Source organism: Ciconia boyciana, chromosome 1 (assembly GCF_034638445.1).
Source record: "Ciconia boyciana chromosome 1, ASM3463844v1, whole genome shotgun sequence".
Lineage (NCBI taxonomy): Eukaryota > Metazoa > Chordata > Aves > Ciconiiformes > Ciconiidae > Ciconia > Ciconia boyciana.
In genome coordinates, this window is record NC_132934.1 from 103,788,601 (window position 1) to 103,806,076 (window position 17,476).

Consider the following 17,476-nt stretch of genomic DNA (forward strand, 5'->3'; position numbering starts at 1 on the left):
ACAAATTTGGATTAATCCCAAAAGAACGAATAACTTAAATTGCAGTTTGTCTGGAAAGCTTTCCTCCCACAATTTTTTCTATACAAGCTATTTGTACTATATGCATTAAATACCACTGGTAATACTGCAGATCAAAAATCTTTGAATATTTTATGTAATGCAACTTCAGATAATTAAAAAAAAAAGTATTTGATTTATGAAAGCTCATCAAAGATGCCCAGAGCATTAGGTGAGGCCTTTGATATAATTTCTGAAACTCTGAGTGACTTTTCATTAAAGCTGAAACTTTCCATTTAAATACGTTAAATAATTATCCATTAAATAAGTTTCATTTATTTTGTGCCAAAATTGCTGAAACTGAAGATTTTCCTTTTAGTTTTGGAACAACTTTATAGCTGAAAAGTGTTCATCAGTTCTGCTGGTCAGATATCCAAATATAATCGGGAACATATCAACCTGTTCCTCTTTCCTGTGACACGTAAAGAGGGAGGAGTGGGGAGTAGGGACAGGAGGCATGGAGCAGAGGAGGGAAGCAAATGAGCACATCAGAGGGTGATTGTTATGCCAGAAGGAGAAGGAGGAAAAAAAAAAAAGAGAATCCTCATTATTCAGTACATTTCCTGTGAGTTTTAACTTATCCTTTTCTCAAGTTTCCAATAAAGTTGAGCAATGGGCAAAAGTATTAATCAGTCTCCCAGAATGTGATTTCAATTGTTACCTATTACAGGCCTCTCAGACTTCCCTAGAGAGGCATGGGCGGATGAGGCATGCATTTGCCTCTGGCTGTGTATCATGTGAAATTGATGGCAGTTTATAATAAGTGTCTAGACCAGCAAAGTTTCGTTGGTATTCTTTCTAATTAAGTTAATTGCAAAGAGTCGGAGATGAGGTCACATAAAGAATATATGGTAAAACATGTTCTTTCACTATGTGGTGAGAAGGGGCTGAAAATGCTCGTAAGGATTGTCTTGCTGTAGCAGAGACTTTGCTGTGATCCACCAAGAGCTGGAAATGGGCGTAAAACCAGATCATGAAATACACCTTCCCAGGAAAATAACAGAAGGTGTATGTCATTCAAAGAAGGCACAGGCTATAATGCTAAAGGCATCTCACTGTGATAAACAGCCATGGAAGAACGTTTTGAGCCTTTAAATGTACTCTGATCCTTTCAGGATTTTTGACCTCTAAAAGGGAATTTCTGAAATCCTTTCAAAAGGTAGGGAGGCTAGTCTTTGATACCCTCTCTGGGAATTAAGAAGAATTTTTGCATTTGGAGATATGTGAAGTGAAAGATGTTTTCAAGAAAAATATTTGGCGTTTGATCATTTTCATTGTTTAATACAATTGCTTAATTGTATAAGCCCAGTTTCTGAGAATAAGTTTTGTTTGGTAGATTTTTGCACTTTGGATAGGGGAAAGCTTGTACTGCCAGTTAGATTCTAGTTTTTATGACAGATCTTGCCATCTTTTATAGTAAATTGATTAATTCATAGCAAAACTGCAGAGATCAGATGATGTGGTCTTAGGCTATACGTAACATTGATGAATTTCAGTACTAGGTCGGTAGGTATTTGGATGGCCGATCTGGATGGTTCCAAGGCATTTTCTGGGGAGAGTTTTGTGAATTCAAGGATCTGGGTTAGGAGCTTTACCCTGGCAAGCTGTCTCTCTTAGGTCTGATTTATTTACTGTACTTTCTTTGCCCTGGTGTGCTTGCACTCATTCTTTTACATTTTGTTTCCTTCCATCTTTGTGTTGCTTCAGGGTATAAAGGGGCATTTCTGTAACATTTCAGACCTGGAGCTGGTCAGTTCTCCTTCTTTCTGTTTTTTTTTTACATTTCTTTTTAAAATAAATATGACTTTTTGGTTAACTGCATTTGGGGAGAAACTGTTTGGCTAATGAAAGTATAAACTGAGAAGCAGGGGACGTATGTTTGCACCATTTTGGGGAACATGAAGGGACCTTTAAAGTACAAGTGAATGTAACTCATTTCTATGCTATAGTAACTTTTAAATGTTAGGGTTTTCCAAATACTTCATGTTACTATCCAGCAGGCAAAAAGTAAAACGTATCTAACCATTATTTGTTTGCCCAGGTATCATGTTGAGAGCTTTTCTCTTTTTAAGAAAGCGCTGTGAAATCAAAGTCTTAGTGGGTGATACCATTTTACAATGTTTGATCCTTACAAAACTACTCCAATTTTCGTGTTGTTTGTTTCAACTAAGTTTTAGTAAACATGTATTGTATCATATGGATGAATGATCTGATCTTTTGAAAGTAGTTTTTTGTAATCGAACACATTTTTGAGTCTGAAAATATCAAGAAATACGACTTCTGATTGCCGAAGTTTGATTCATAATTGAAAACTCAGCTTAGAGGCAGCTAGATAATGAAGTCAAATATTAATAACTGTTTTTATGACTCTGACGTGAGGGGAGTTTACTAACTTCTTTTTAAAAAATAAAAAAAAAGTTAGTACTTTGAAGCTGCAAGGCAATGTTGAATTTGCAAGGTTCACCACACCATTTACACGGTATTCAGTGTACATGAATATTTACAAAAGCTTTGTGAAAGCAAGGGAAAACTAAGAAAGAATTAATGGTCTGGCTACTGTAGCAAAAGCCCTGTTTGCATAATAAAAGCTTCCTGGTGTTACAGACATCCTTTCTGAAAGGACATAAGGAAAATTGAAAGAAGTCACTTGGACAGGAATAAGAGTGCTCACTGAAAAGTTAGGTTGTTAGAAATAGCACTGTGTGGATTTAAATTCATAACCAGGTATATGAAATGGAAAAGTTCCAATTTTCCAAATGAAAAATTACATGGAAAAATAGATTTTTGCCACTGCAAAGGATGGTATGTGGTCCTGAATTAACTGAAAATGAGTCAGCCATACCACATCTGAGTTTTAAACCTGGCCTTTAATGATTCTGAAATTGTTATTATTGTTAGTATTTTGTAAATGTTTTAAAGATGTTAATTATAAATTTTTTTCCACATACTAGGCTAACTTCTTACCTGGTATAGGTCCACTGGCTGGGCCCAATCACAACTGTTTGCAGCCCAGTCCTACACTGCCTTTCACTAGAGTTACACTGGAATGAGCTTGGACCATTGCCATGAAGCGTCAGGGTCTCTCTCCAGCAGTGTATGTGCGATATGTAACATTTTGAGAAGCACCAGTCTGACTGGGAGCTTGAAGCAAACCAGTGGAACTGGTATATCTGTGTCATTTAAGTTTGTAAATCTTATCTATAAGTTTAAACATATTTTATGATGCTCCCTGTATGGGGAGCTGCTGACAAGGCTCAGGTTGTTCTTTGAGAGCCGTGGGAACAACACCTTTCCCTGCAGATAACAGATCATGTCTGTGCTGTACGTTCAGGGGCTCTTTTCTGCGGAGATGATCTAAAGTTAAAGACAGGTGGTTCGGAGAAACAAATAATCTTATGTTCTCTTTGGTCTTTATCAAGTAGTCCCACTCGGTCTAAATCGGGCTTTAAGGCTATTGTTTGCTCTAATGCAATTACACATGTTTTTTACTCAGACTCCAGCAAACCAGACTTCGGCAGCAAGACCGGATAAGCCTTCTATAGGTTTTTAAAAGTGAGTTGCATTGTGCTAGTCCCTGGGAAAGTGTCTTCCTTGAATACGTTTAATCCTCCCTCCCTCCCCATCGTTTGTGGATGAAACTATCCATGGCATACACTGACAGTTAGTTAGTCAATTTATGTCTTACCTAAGAAAGAAGATTTTTTTTTTCCTGTGCACAGTGTAATGTACTTAGAGATGTCTTTTTCATTTACAGTGTGGGAAGTAAACCATAAATCTGTGATATCCCTCTGTCTTTTTATATTTCAATAACAACATGAGCACAGTAATTTCAGTTAAAGATTTTTCTGGATAGTAAAAATAAGGGGAAGAATTGTGTAAACACGCAGATTATTAGAGTAGTTGTGAACTACTGAAAATATTAAAATCTTGCAAAAATGACACAGCATCTGCAATTATAACACTGGTGCTTATTTCTATCCAGGTCACTGGTTTTGTGTAATAATACTGGCATGTTTAATGCTTACATTCCGAGACATGTTGAAATCTCTCTCAGCCTTGCCTTTTCGTGTTGGTCAGTACTTCCAGCTCCTATTGATACCACCTACTGTTGGGACTGCTCATTCTGTGAAGATATGTCCTTGAAAAATAAAGTGCACTTGTGATATTGAGGAGCAGCCCAAGCATCTGTATTTAAGGAAAGCTGGGGCTACTCTCACTGTTACTGTGGGCTTCACAGACCAGCTTTCCAATGTAGCCTGCGCAGCAATGATAGAGCATTTCTGCCTGAGGGCTGAGGCTCAAGTGTGCTACTGAGTTGACATAAGGAGAGGAGGAACTGAGCATTTGTTGTTCCATAGGATCCAATAAGGATCTTTTAGAGTCCGTGTGCACATGAAATGGCTTCCACTGTGCTTTGCAGATGCTCTTGTTACACAGCATTGAGCAAGCAGATCTTGGATGCTTCATGTGGAACAGTTATGATAGACTCCTCAGCTTTGCATGATTGCTGAGCAGTGCAGAGTGTGCCAGGAGTAAAATAAATTAAGAAAATACCTTATACAGAGGAATGATACAACTAAAGGCCCAGTAGAGCTGGAACTCTTTGGAAATCTGGAATGCAGTTGGAGAATGCTCAACCCGTTGTTTTATCATGTATCTGCAAAAGACTGTTACTGGCAAAATAAAAACAAGTCAGGTAGTTTTCTGTTTCCTTTCTATTTATTTTAAAGTTTTTGCCCAACTCAGTAAAAACTAACCATGAAATTATGGAATTAAAACCTGGGAAGTTAGGTAGTCTGCATAAAAATGAAATATGTGACAGAGGAATTTTTACATACAAGTACATTGTGCAAAAACATACAGAGTGACAGGATGCAAATTGTAGTAGGATCAGAAATAGAAAGAGTTAAAGATCCCCCACCCCATATGCAGCAAAGGCAAAAGTGAAGCTTACTCCTAAAGGAACCAGAGGTTCTCTGAGATGCATTATTGGGAGAGAGAGATACATAGGTGTGTACATATATAAATATATCTATACACACACACCCTCTCCAGAGCGCAAATGTACATGTGGGAGATTGAGTGGGATGTTCCAACCTTAGGAGTTTCACAGTGATTGTGCTTGTAGAAACTTCCATCTCTACAAGCTCTTTATGGAACAAGCCTTATATTTGCAACTTATCTAGAAGAAGGTCTTTGAGACCCAGGAAAAGGAACGAATGAATGATGCTGCCAAGACCTGCATTGTGCCTGGTATCCTTTGCAGTTATGTAGTACTTGGCAAAGGTGAGGATGAAAGTCCATGTTGTCCATCAGCATGGGATCATCTCTTGGGAACAGAGTTGCTGTGCTCCTGTGGAGCAAAATGATGGTGCTTTCCCTGGCTGTCTCACAGCCAGTCCTGAGAGCCTACAATGAGAGGCTCTCTGAGCTGAGAAAACCATGTGAAGGGATCTTTCTGCCATGAAAACAAATAGCTTAATTCTGTCTAAACCAAAACTCAAAGGTTTTTTGAAGCCTCTCTTCATCATTTTGGGATTCAATCAGAACAGTTTTAGGGGGAAAAGAATCAGTCTCTGACATGAAGTAAAAATGGGAGATAACTTAAGGAAAGAAACTAAAGTGAGCTCAGCATTATCCCATAATGGACATTGTAAAAAGGGGCTCAGTCATTAAAATCTTAATTTTCCCTAGTTCTCCTTACAGAAGTAATAGACACTTGAAAGGCCAGTTTCAACTGAGGATTCAGAAGGGGGGAGATGGGCTTTGCTGTGACATGTACAAACGAGATATCACCATCCAGTTGGAGAAGGGGGTCTGTTGTTTCAGGGCAGGAAACTCCCACTGAATTTTTGAAAGCAGCTGTAAGTGTAGGAAAGGGACAATCTCTTTCAGTTGATGGCAGCAGGTCTGAAATTGCTGGCAGAAACCCTCAGCTGAACTGTCACACTTTCATTTTTAACTAATGGAAGACAATTCAGAAATAAAGGAAAAGAGGGCTCTCTGTGTGATAATGACTTCCATGTACATTACTTGGTCCACTTGAGTATGTCCAGTGAAGCCTTTCTTAATCATAAAGCACTCTCTCACCAGAAAAGGACACATCCATTTGGTTTCCATAAGCTGTCCAAACTTGGGATGCTGAGTATTGAGATTCAGATGGTGATTGGGATTTATTAGTACGTAATTAGTACAGTCCTGTCTTTCTTTTGAAGATCTGGCCAAAGAATGTGGTTTGGAGGCAGATCAGATATAGGTCATATAACGAAGTAAGGGGGAGTATTTCTGCTCTAAGGCTGTAGATAAGCTGGCGCATCCTGTTGATTTTTGAGGAGGAAAAAAGGACCTTGGGTAGCTTTTATGGTCCTGTAAGATTAAGATTTTTTTTAAAAAAACCCAACCAACCAACCAAAAAAACCTCCCATCACTCCAGGTCTCCTATTTGTGGTCTACCAACCTGGAACAACTTGGGTCTTCTGTGAGTGTAGTAGAGGAGAGAAACTGCTGTTAGTTCAACCTGACTTCTCTAGTCCCGAAGTCTGATTGCTTCTTGACACAGGAGGGGAGCACTGTGTCATCCTTTTTGCTTATGATTAGCTTGTTCTCATGGCCAGAATGGAGTGTCCTTGGACAAAGACCTGGCACAGGTTCCTGAGATGTCAGCATGGCAGTAAGGAGGTGATTCTCAGGTCCATGTGGCCCCAGGACCTCCCGAAACAAGCAGAAGAGTATCTATTACTGCAGATCTAGATAGGAGTTGGGACAAGAAGAGCAAGTATCAGCAAAATCCTTCTGCTGTGAGGCAGAGTTTTAAAACTGATCATGAAATTACAATATACAGAGCCATAGGGTAACTTTGGGTAAGACTGAAGCCCAGCCAAACAGCTGACTGTGGCCGGTGTGACAGGTTTCACCACCAAGGGATTCTTCTTGGCAGAACAGAAGCAGTAACAGACTTAGCACAGTATCCACAGAGGGTTGTAACAAAGCTTTAGGAGAGGTGCTACTCTCATTAGAAATAAGCTCTATTATTCTACCTGATAAGTGTGAAATTTGTCAAATACCTAGTATAGCAGAGTCTAGCTATTCAGGATCCTCAAAAATGCCATCAAATAACTATTTTAAACTGAATGCAACTAAAAACTCAGTCATAATCAAAACAAAAAGAAAAATACTGAAGTTGTTACCTGTAGTGAGAAGTAGACAATGTGGCACAAACACATAAAAATAAAAATCCAAGTCATTCAACATTATGAAACACAGCACTAAATAGCAATGGCATTAAAAACTCATTTGAGGTGTTGTCACAAAACAGCTTTTTACTGTACTCTGAGGAAAAGTTCAGTGCCTTATGATCGCTGGCTGCATGTATTTTCCCAGTTTCTCTCAGTCCCAGCTTCTTGCAGGTGAGCACCCTTCAGGAACCTACTGCTACCTCTTCTAATGAACTGTATAGGTCCAAAAAACTTGAGCACCTTGGCAAAGTTAGGTAAGAAATGGAAACCTGGAAGTGAGCTCCATCTTGTACCTGGGGACAGTCTACAACTTCTTTGCATCTAGCTATGAGTTTGCAGTAGAAATATTACCTGTTGGGATTTGAGAAAAAAGAATTGTCAAGGAGAGGGTTGTAAAGTTATTCTTAGTGTTTCTTTTTCTCCCATGGCTTCAAAACCCCAGTAGGTAGGTGGACTGAAGCTCCTTGTGGATGTATCATGCTCCTTGCTGAGGGAGAAAAGGTCACCAAAAGTGAAAATGCTTAAAATAATTGTTGAATTTCCACTTACTTGAGTAACAGCTAATGCACTCTGGCCGAGTGTTACACATCTGCCACTGGAGCTAAGAAAATTATTCGTGTCATAAGAAGGATATACCATTTGAGAACTGTTTATAGTCTGTAGGGTGTTATAAGGCAATGTTATCATTGTTGACTTCTGTAATAGTTTCCTTCAGTGCCATGCTCTGATCTGAGAATTGTATGGGTTCCAAACACACCCTTAGCTGAACAAAATGCTAGAGTTTAAGACTCGGTTCTCACTCATTAGTCAACATACTCATGAATCTATGGATGTTAATATATATTGAGCCAAGCCCAAAGTAATACAGATGGCAGTTCATTTGATGACAGTATCTTCCATAATATTGCAATAATTATTTTAAAGTTTTTGTATACTTTGCAATATGAAAGTGCATGTATAAATAGTAGTTACGAGTGCAGAGCCTCACCACTGTTAAAGTACACGTGCAATTTGCCATATGCATAATTCTTCTAAAATTTCTCAACAACCTCAGACACAGCCTTCCCCAAAACACATTTACAGATAATATCAAGGATTCTACAGAATGGCTCAATGCAATACCACTTTTCTGCAATAATCCATGAAAAATGACACAATAACATGTATGATTGCTCCCATATCATAGAATTATAGAATTATAGAATGATTTGGGTTGGAAGGGACCTTAAAGATCACTTAGTTCCCACCTCCCTGCCATGGACAGGGACACCTTCCACTAGATCAGGTTGCTCAAAGCCCCATACAGCCTGGCCTTGAACACTTCCAGGGATGTGGGGAACCCACAACGTCTCTGGGCAAGCTGTTCCAGTACCTCACCACCCTCATAGTGAAGAATTTCTTCCTAATATCTAATCTAAATCTACCCTCTTTCAGTTTAAAGACATTACATGTTGTCTTATCACTACATGCCTTTTTAAAAAGTCCCTCTCCATCTTTCTAGTAGGCCCCCCTCAGGTACTGGAAGGCTGCTATAAGGTCTCCCTGGAGCCTTCTCTTCTCCAGGCTGAACAACCCCAACTCTCTCAGCCTGTCTTCACAGGAGAGGTGCTCCAGGTGCTCCCTCTGATCATCTTTGTGGTCCTCCTCTGGACTCGCTCTAACAGGTCCCATGCAGTACTCCAGGTGGGGTCTCATGAGACTGGTGTAGAGGGGGAGAATCACCTCCCTCGACCTGCTGGTCACGCTTCTTTTGATGCAGTCCAGGATATGGTTGGCTTTATGGGCTGCAAGCGCACATTGCTGGGTCACATTGAGCTTCCCCTCAACCAACACCTCCAAGTCCTTCTTCTCAGGGCTGCTCTCAATCCATTCTCTGCCCAGCCTGTATTTGTGCTTGGGATTGCCCCAACCCATGTGCAGGACCTTGTACTTGGTCTTGTTGAATTTCATGAGGTTTGCATGGGCCCACCTCTCAACCCTGTCAAGGTCCCTCTGGGTATCTGAAGTCTATGCTGTCAAAATCCTAATTCAGACATTTGAACCAATTTGGAATACCAAACACATAGAAAGTATTGTCATCTTTACCTAAAATAAATAAAAGGTCTGACCCAACCATCTTTGGTCACAAAAACCCCAAAAAACCCCACCCCAAAACCCCTCAAAAACCCAAAAAACAGACCACAAAAAAACCCCTCCACATCAATACATTTTACCTCCTAAAAAGTAAAAATAAGTGAAATGGACCATCTGTGTCATTTTTTCCTTTAAAATTTATGGCATATACATAGAACATGTGACTGTGGTGTACTGCAGTAATTTTCATCATTTTTAGGGTAACCTGTATGTTTTTTACTGCTCCAAAGTAATTCCAATCTCGTGCCAACACATCACTTAGTATATTCTTTGAGAAAAGATCCTGCTTCTACTTAGTGTGTAGCACATTAAAGACGAGGACCTTCTGGATGAGACTGTATATGCTGTGGTAGTATAAATTAATAATAGGAACTGTGAATGAGTTTTATGTGACACTATGGGCTCTTTCAAGAGTTTATCTTAGACAAACATTTAGCACTTCATGCTTATGTAAAACTATCTGTTCAGAAACTTCCTTCTGGATACAGCTGCTCCATATTGCACGTCTCTGATTTATACTAGTATATGTTAAGACAAATGATCACTGTGCGACTGCTGGGAATTAGGTTAATTTAGATTATTTTGCTATAGGTTCTTGACTTTTGCAGACTTTCGATTGAGCTCTCAGCCGGGTTGGCTTCCAGAAAATTGCCCGGATGAGATTTTGGGGGCAGGTGTTAACTGTGGAAACCTACTTAGTATTAAACGTACCTGTCTCGTTGCTACTGACTTTGGAGACGATACTTTTATATTTTTTTTCTGGTCATTGTTCTTCACAAAAGACCTAATTGAAAATATCTGTCAAATCATGTCTCTGGTTTCCCTCTTCTTTCCCTGCTATTAATTGGACATGTATTGTGTTTGTGTGGGAAGGAAGGAGGCTCTATAGCACTATAGCAATATTGCTGGGAAAAGAACATTAAAATGGATAAAGGGATTTCCTAGTGGTATAAATACCTGCACACGACCTCCCTGTGCTCTGGAGCCCTCCTGTGTATGTATATGCAGGTAAAAAGCCTGGAATAGAGTTTGGCTGCCGTTAATCGCGCAGGACCTGTTCTGTTACAAAACAGGGACAAGTGGCTCTTTTGCCTGTTGGAGGGTATGACTTGCCAAGCATTTGCTTCATCTGACACCTTTGTACCCTTGAATTCTGACTCTTCTCCCTCTCTGCCTCTGATAATGCATCACAGCGCCGCAGAGTGCCTGCCGGTTTCTAACCATGCCACCAATGTTGTGTCTACAGGTACTTTTTAAAATAATCTTGCTCTCAGTAACTCTCATTTGTAATGCTTTTGGATGATACGTGTTCATTGAGTTTTGCAATATTTGAAGTGTTTGGTATCAATGCTATGTCAGACTGGGACTATATTAAAGTAGAAGCATTTTCACAAAACTCTGCATGATGAGTGAATCAGGAGCATCCCAAATGTTTGTGTTTTAGCTAAATTTGTAGCTTCTTAGTTTGTTACAAGATTAGGCTCAAGTATGCTACCAATGCATTAACTTAGAACAGGTTCAAACACTGTCACTGTTGTTATGGCTATATAGTCTTCAATGACAAATGTAATGTAAATTAATTGAAAGTTTGTTTATTTTGTAACTACAATTTAAAAGAATATAAATTGAAAAGGAAATGTATTTAAAACAGGTCAGATCTAAATGTCATTTGGGGAAGCTTTCAAGAAGGAAAAACATTACTTTACAAAGCATATTGCATACCGAATCAAGACTAAGATTTAAGTGGGATGTTCAAAATTGGTGGCAGAAGTCTCATCAATATTTTTAAATTTTGTGTGTTTGTGTATATAATCCAATTAATTGCATTGAAATACTAGGACTGTGTAGTCACTGAACTATCTGAGAGAGAGACAGAAAGAGAGTTTTCTTGCAGCCTTAAACCTCCAGAAGTGGGATTCTGGAATACAGGAATTGTTGATGGAAAGCTTTCAGGAACAGAAAAATAAATAGTTTTGATTTATTTGAAATTGCATTAAGGTAAGAATTTTATTTAGAGTCTTAACAAGAAATGGGCCTTCTCCTGAAATGCATTGGTAATAAAACATTTTAATAAGAAGAAAAAGCATGTAAGTAATGAAAACTGAGCATTGGTGATAGATAACAGGATCTTATACATTAAGCAGGAGGCTCAAAATATCTTAATATGGCTGTTGCTTAGCAGTGGTGGTAGGGAATAGGAGAATTTAAATTTTGTATGAGGCTAAATTTATCTATCTGTATCACAGTAGTATGTTCTAGATTAATCTGATTCATGATAAAAAGTATATGGTGACAGCCAGCCAAAAGCATTTGCATGTCTGCTTCAGATCTGGGGTTTGATATTTTGTAGTTACCACCCAAGAACAAATACCACTGTAGTCAGTGAGAATTTTATTTGCAGGATCACATCTAACAGATGACCCTGTGAGAATGGAAGCAGTGACAGAGGGTACTAACTATAATGAGTAAAGGTTTACAAACTTCATACATAGATTCAGAAATTGTAATAAACAATGCCATTCTGGTGAAAGCATCTAAGGAGAAAGCATCTAAGGAGATTTTGCGCGCAAAGTAGACGTGGAAGAATTTTGAATAATGACTTACGTTAAATGTCAAAATTTTTTAAAATGCATGTGACAATTCTGCATCACAAAATAAAGGTGAATATGCTTCTGTTCGAATTGTATACCATGTCATACAACTGATGTTCTGCAGTATCCTCAACACTTTAACTGTTATAATTTAATTTAAATAGCATCATCCTCACTATGTAAATTTAAATTTTAAATAGCAAGTTGAAAATGCTATTTTTATGCATAAAAATTATAGTCTATGGATTATGAAATAATAGAAGAAAAATCACTAGTAAACACTTAGATCTTATCTCAACAGAAAAGTTAAATTGCTCTAAATGCATTAGTATTATTACTGTAATCTTTATTTTGGGTGCATTTATACTGGTATAAGCATGCCTGTTTTAGTAGATTTTATATCTGTATAAGTGTATCTAAACAAGACATTTTACTGTTATGATTATTGTTATAAAAAACAGAGGTTCTAATCCCTAATTAATTATATTGTTTTGAACAACTGAAGTGTGTGCTCTAAAGTGCAGTTTTACATATCTGAATGTTCACAAACATTAATGTTTAATATTATACTTTATAGCAGTTGTTAGAGGGGACAGTATATGCATTTCTGTGCCTACTTATGCATGAGAAACAGCCATATCTCTCATTTTGCGTTCAGTAAAAAATTGTCTGATTCTTCAGGCACTGGTGATTACTGAGCACAGCTCTGAAACACCCCTGTGAAAACACTAGAGATAAATTGTGTGTTTGTTGGTGCTGATGATGGAAAACGTTGATTTAGGCCTAACTTTTTAGAAGAGCCCAGACTCTATCGTCCTGTTTCCCTACCACTCTGCCAAAGCTCTCTGAAATGTTCTTCGTGGCTTGGCACTTAAGAAAATGTGACTTCTGCATGCCTCAAAGAAAACATCCCAAACTGCTGCTTTTGGAAACCCAGGTCTTAGGCATGCATAAAATATTGCCTTCCTTGATGCCAGTGTTCACTGTGGGGTTTGCACGACAGTGAAGCCAATTTTCTGGGAACATGGAGCAAGTTTTTATGTAAGATTAAATGAAATGGTGTGTGGAAGTTGGATGGGGAGAGGAACCCGTCTTCTCCTGGAGAGTTCAATGCTTCCCTTGCTTAGCAGTATATGTAAACTGGGTTATGCCCATAAATTATACTAAAAATAATGCATCAAGACCACAGCATGGCAATTTCTGGTCTTGGCTCAGAGAGTATCTCACTATTTATACTGGCAGTCTCACCTGGTGCGACCTGGCTAAGTGTCTAGACTTCCAGCAGTGTTAACCTGATGGTTATGGCCTAGAGTTAAATGCTTACTGAATGCACACAAAAACGACATACAAGGATACGGTCTGCCTCTGAACTTAGAGGCTGTGTCTTGAATCCTCACACGTTTTCTTACCAATCCTGTCTGTTTTGTCTTTGATCCAAACTCCTATATGCTCCTGTATCCGCTTTGCCACGACAACTTTGGGAAACACTTTGGCAGGCCTTCATTACTCTGTGCCTTCCTGTCATTATGGAAATCAACCGTCTACCTATGGGGTGATGGCAGGTAAGAGACATACCCTCTACTGGGTGAGCTATTAACATGTTGATTTTGGTCAGTTTTCCTTTCGAGGGACTGATTCAAGACAGTTGCTTAAAGAAGACAGGACTGGGGTTAAGGCACTAGTAAAGGAGTTAGGAAATTAGGGGCCAGTGCCCAGAGTTTCCCCAAACCTCTGCATCTCTTGGCAAATCACTCTGTATCTTATTTCTCTCTACAAGACTTGGACAGTGCTGCTCTTTTTGCTCGCCTATGTCCACTTCCCCTGGTGATCATCACTTTTTGAGGGCCCAGGAGTGATGTACCTAATACATCCATGCATTACCACTACCTGGGGTGACGGAGCCCTGACGAGCTATAAAATAAAATGGTGGCATAATGGAAGGATAGCTGAATTCAGCTGGCAGATCATACAGATGATTGTGGATTTTTACACTCATGAATGTATGCTAGGAGTGTATGCTAGTGTCGTGGTTTAGCCCCAGCCGGCAGCTAAGCACCACGCAGCCGCTCGCTCACTTCCCCCGCAGTGGGATGGGGGAGAGAATCGGAAGAGCAAAAGTAAGAAAACTCGTGGGTTGAGATAAGAACAGTTTAATAATTGGAACAAAATAATAATAATAATAATAATAATAATAATAATAATGAGTTATAATGAGAAGGAAAACAACGAGAGAGAGAGAGAGAGGAACAAAACCCAAGGGAGGGAAAAAAGGGGAAAAAAAAAAAGATACAACCGCTCACCACCTGCCGACCGATGCCCAGCCAGTCCCCGAGCAGCGATCGCTACCCCCCGGCCAACTCCCCCAGTTTATATACTGGGCATGACATCATATGGTATGGAATAGCCCTTTGGTCAGTTTGGATCAACTATCCTGGCTGTGCCCCCTCCCATTTCTTGGGCACCTGGCAGAGCAGGGGGAACTGAAGGGAAAAAAAAAGTCCTTGACCAATGTAAATACCGCTTAGTGACAGCCAAAACATCAGCGTGTTATCAATATCATTCTCATACTAAAATCCAAAGCACAGCACTATAGCAGCTACTAGGAAGAAAATTAACTCTATCCCAGCTGAAACCAGGACAGCTAGCATCCTGCTCAGTTTTCCATGCCCCAGGCTAAGAAAGAGGAACTGTTATTCTATGCAAGTTCAAGTAGCAGTCAATGAGATAATGTGATAAACCAAATTAACACAACTCCCAGGAAATAATTGTGACTCAGAGCTAATCCAAAATCAAACTCAGCATTTTATTTCACTTAAGATGAAGGAAATATTACAGTAAGTCAGCATAGATGAATACATCTGCATAGGGATGGTGAGTAGACTTCCTTCACTGTGTGCAAATGTCTGAATGCTCCTATTTCATTGAGCATTAATGTATCTGTTGCAAACATTCCTGGCATTGTTCAGAACCTCAGGAAAAGTTCATAGGTATTAAACAAAAACTATTGCTCAGAAGTTCATTTTGTTTCATTCCAAAATATATACATCTTCGGTTTTCTCCTCTCTTTTTTTACCCTTACTTTTTTTTAGGCATCAAGCCTGCAACTCCAGAGATGCTATCAGCAAGTCTCTCCCAGAGTCGCATCTTACAGACATGCAGCATGCCACATCCCAATGTGGTAAACGGTGTCAGCACCCTGCAAAGCAAGTTGTCCTCTTTTTTTTTAAGTCTTTTCCTTTATTTTTTGAGAAAGTCTTCTTTTGTGGTTATCCTGTGTGAAGTGTATAAAGTATTCCTATGGGGTTAGAACCTCCAATGCTGGTGAGAGCAATCGGGGCAGCGAAGACAAGAAAAGTAAATGGAGGAAGGGGTGGGAGGTTAATGAAGTTCTGAGTTCTGCTACAAAGTTTTGTGTAATTTAGAAAATTGGGAAGGATGTCCTGAGAACCTGGAATTTACTGGCTGCTCCAGATACACTAAACAGCGTTAATATTTCTCCAATGATTTTTTTTCCCCCTTCAGGTCAGAGACTCTTTAGCTCTATGTACAATAACTAGTGAAGAAACAGCCTTCACTCTTAACTGAATCTCCTTGTTGAGTCTGATATTTGTGAACAAAAGGTAGTATGAGATAGTTTTGTTTTGTCCTTGAGCAATTTCTTTTTAAGCCAGAATGATAATTCTGAATGTGTTCTGGCTTTTGTTTTTTTTTTTTCCTTGAGCTCTTACCTGTGTACTTTCCTCAAACAAATTTTATGCTGAAGCTAAACCAAGAGAGTATCTTGTCTGAGCATCAAATGGTATTTACATGGGAATATTCTTTGTACCAGAAAATACAGACTGGCACATTTTAGGTGGCTCAAAATGACATAGATCCATCAATCTTGTTGTGCTACTTAATTCCAGCTGAGGCCTTGGATTGTTATTTGTTTAAGTTTGGACCATTTACCATCTTATTTAAGTGCACCACAGTTTGCTAAGAAATAGGATGCCTGTGGCCTGTGAAAGTGGCTGTTGGTCAGTTTTCACGTATTGGGACAAGAGAGAGAACATATCTCCTAGGAGACCTTCGCTCTTGGATACTTTTGCATGTTATATAATAAATATTACAGACATGAATTATGAGATGATGAAGGCATGTTTTTATTGTGTAGCAGTAGAGAATAACTGTACTGAGTTTTCTTTTTGGTGTTGCTCAGGTAGCCTGACCCCTTGCCTTTATAAATTCCCGGAGCACGCCCTGAGCGCCAGCTCCTGTGCCCTGAGCCACGGCTTCACGCCCATGCACCAGTCCCTCCTCACAGACGATCCCACCGCCGCAGACTTCAAGCAGGAGTTCCGCAGAAAAAGCAAGTCTGTCGAAGAGCCTGTCGACATGGACTCCCCTGAAATCAGGGAACTGGAGAAATTTGCTAATGAATTTAAGCTGCGGAGAATTAAGCTGGGTATGTGCTTTATGTCTGCAAACAAAAGGCTGAAAAATTCCAGTGAAAGCCCCATTATTTCTGAATGTTTTACGGTCTAGCCTCTGCAGTTGTCTAATCATAACTCTAATCCTGCCTTGCACTGCCAAACTTTCTCCATTCCTAGAAGACTTGCACAGAATTAATGAACTTCGGCTTTTTGCAACTTAGTAGGCAGAAAGTGACTTTAAACTTTCCTGCCCTTAAATTATTTGCCCTAAGTGCAGAGAAAATTATTGCTGTTCACTAAACTACATTCAGTAGCAGGTGCGTTATTTTGCACAGCTCCAAATTTTCTGCATCTTAGGGCAGCACATACTCTAACCTCTCATATCCATCCTCTTTCTCATAAAATAACAAAAATAAATAAGAAGACTTCCTGGTTTATTTTCCTGTGCCAAGACACAGGTACAGCAGCAACTGATATCTTCTTTGCTGTCTGATAACTACTGGGGCTGATGCAAGATGGATTGCATTAGAGGGTCTCCGGTGAGGTGCTTGTCTTTCACTGGACAATCTTAGCTGAGGACAAAGGTGGACTAAGCCCTGTCTTTCTCACCTGTAGAGGATAGAGGTACATTGCAAAGTAAAAGCCTGGCTCAGCCTTGTTTGAACTGTACTGAAAAAAAATAACATCCAGTGCTGCAGATTCAGCCCACTCACGAATATTGGGTACTCTGAACGAAGAGTTGCAATTTTGACATTATCGCTTATAACATTACATTGTACCATTACAAAATAGGGCACCCTTCTAGCTTTATAAATGTAGAAAAATTGTAAGGTTATTCCAGGTATCTATGCATTATCTCAACAGCTAGAAAGCTAGTGTGTTCCATTTGCAGTGTAAAAATAAGGACTGAATCAAAAATCTAGGGTTTAAAATAGTATTTGCAAGTTGGTCAGTTTTGCTGTATATCATGTATTTAATGTCAGCCACAGCTGACATGGAAAGGTTTGCTAGGCCCCACGCTGTTAATCACTGCAATTATTACTGCATC

The 17,476-nt window shown here is 39.3% G+C and overlaps 1 protein-coding gene across 5 annotated transcripts in view; it reads left to right on the forward strand.

Moving 5' to 3' along the window:
- POU1F1 (POU class 1 homeobox 1) overlaps window positions 1-17,476 on the forward strand; it is a 73,645-nt gene that overhangs the window by 49,260 nt on the left and 6,909 nt on the right. The window contains exons 1-4 of one of the 5 annotated variants that reach the window (XM_072851752.1): window positions 10,530-10,671; window positions 12,698-12,703; window positions 13,513-13,578; window positions 16,215-16,460. In XM_072851752.1, the coding sequence (XP_072707853.1) occupies window positions 10,530-10,671; window positions 12,698-12,703; window positions 13,513-13,578; window positions 16,215-16,460 (460 nt within the window). Of the gene's footprint in view, window positions 1-10,529; window positions 10,672-12,697; window positions 12,704-13,428; window positions 13,579-15,105; window positions 15,224-16,214; window positions 16,461-17,476 lie in introns of those variants that run through there. The other 4 variants (XM_072851725.1, XM_072851734.1, XM_072851742.1 and 1 more) reach the window with 4 other exon arrangements.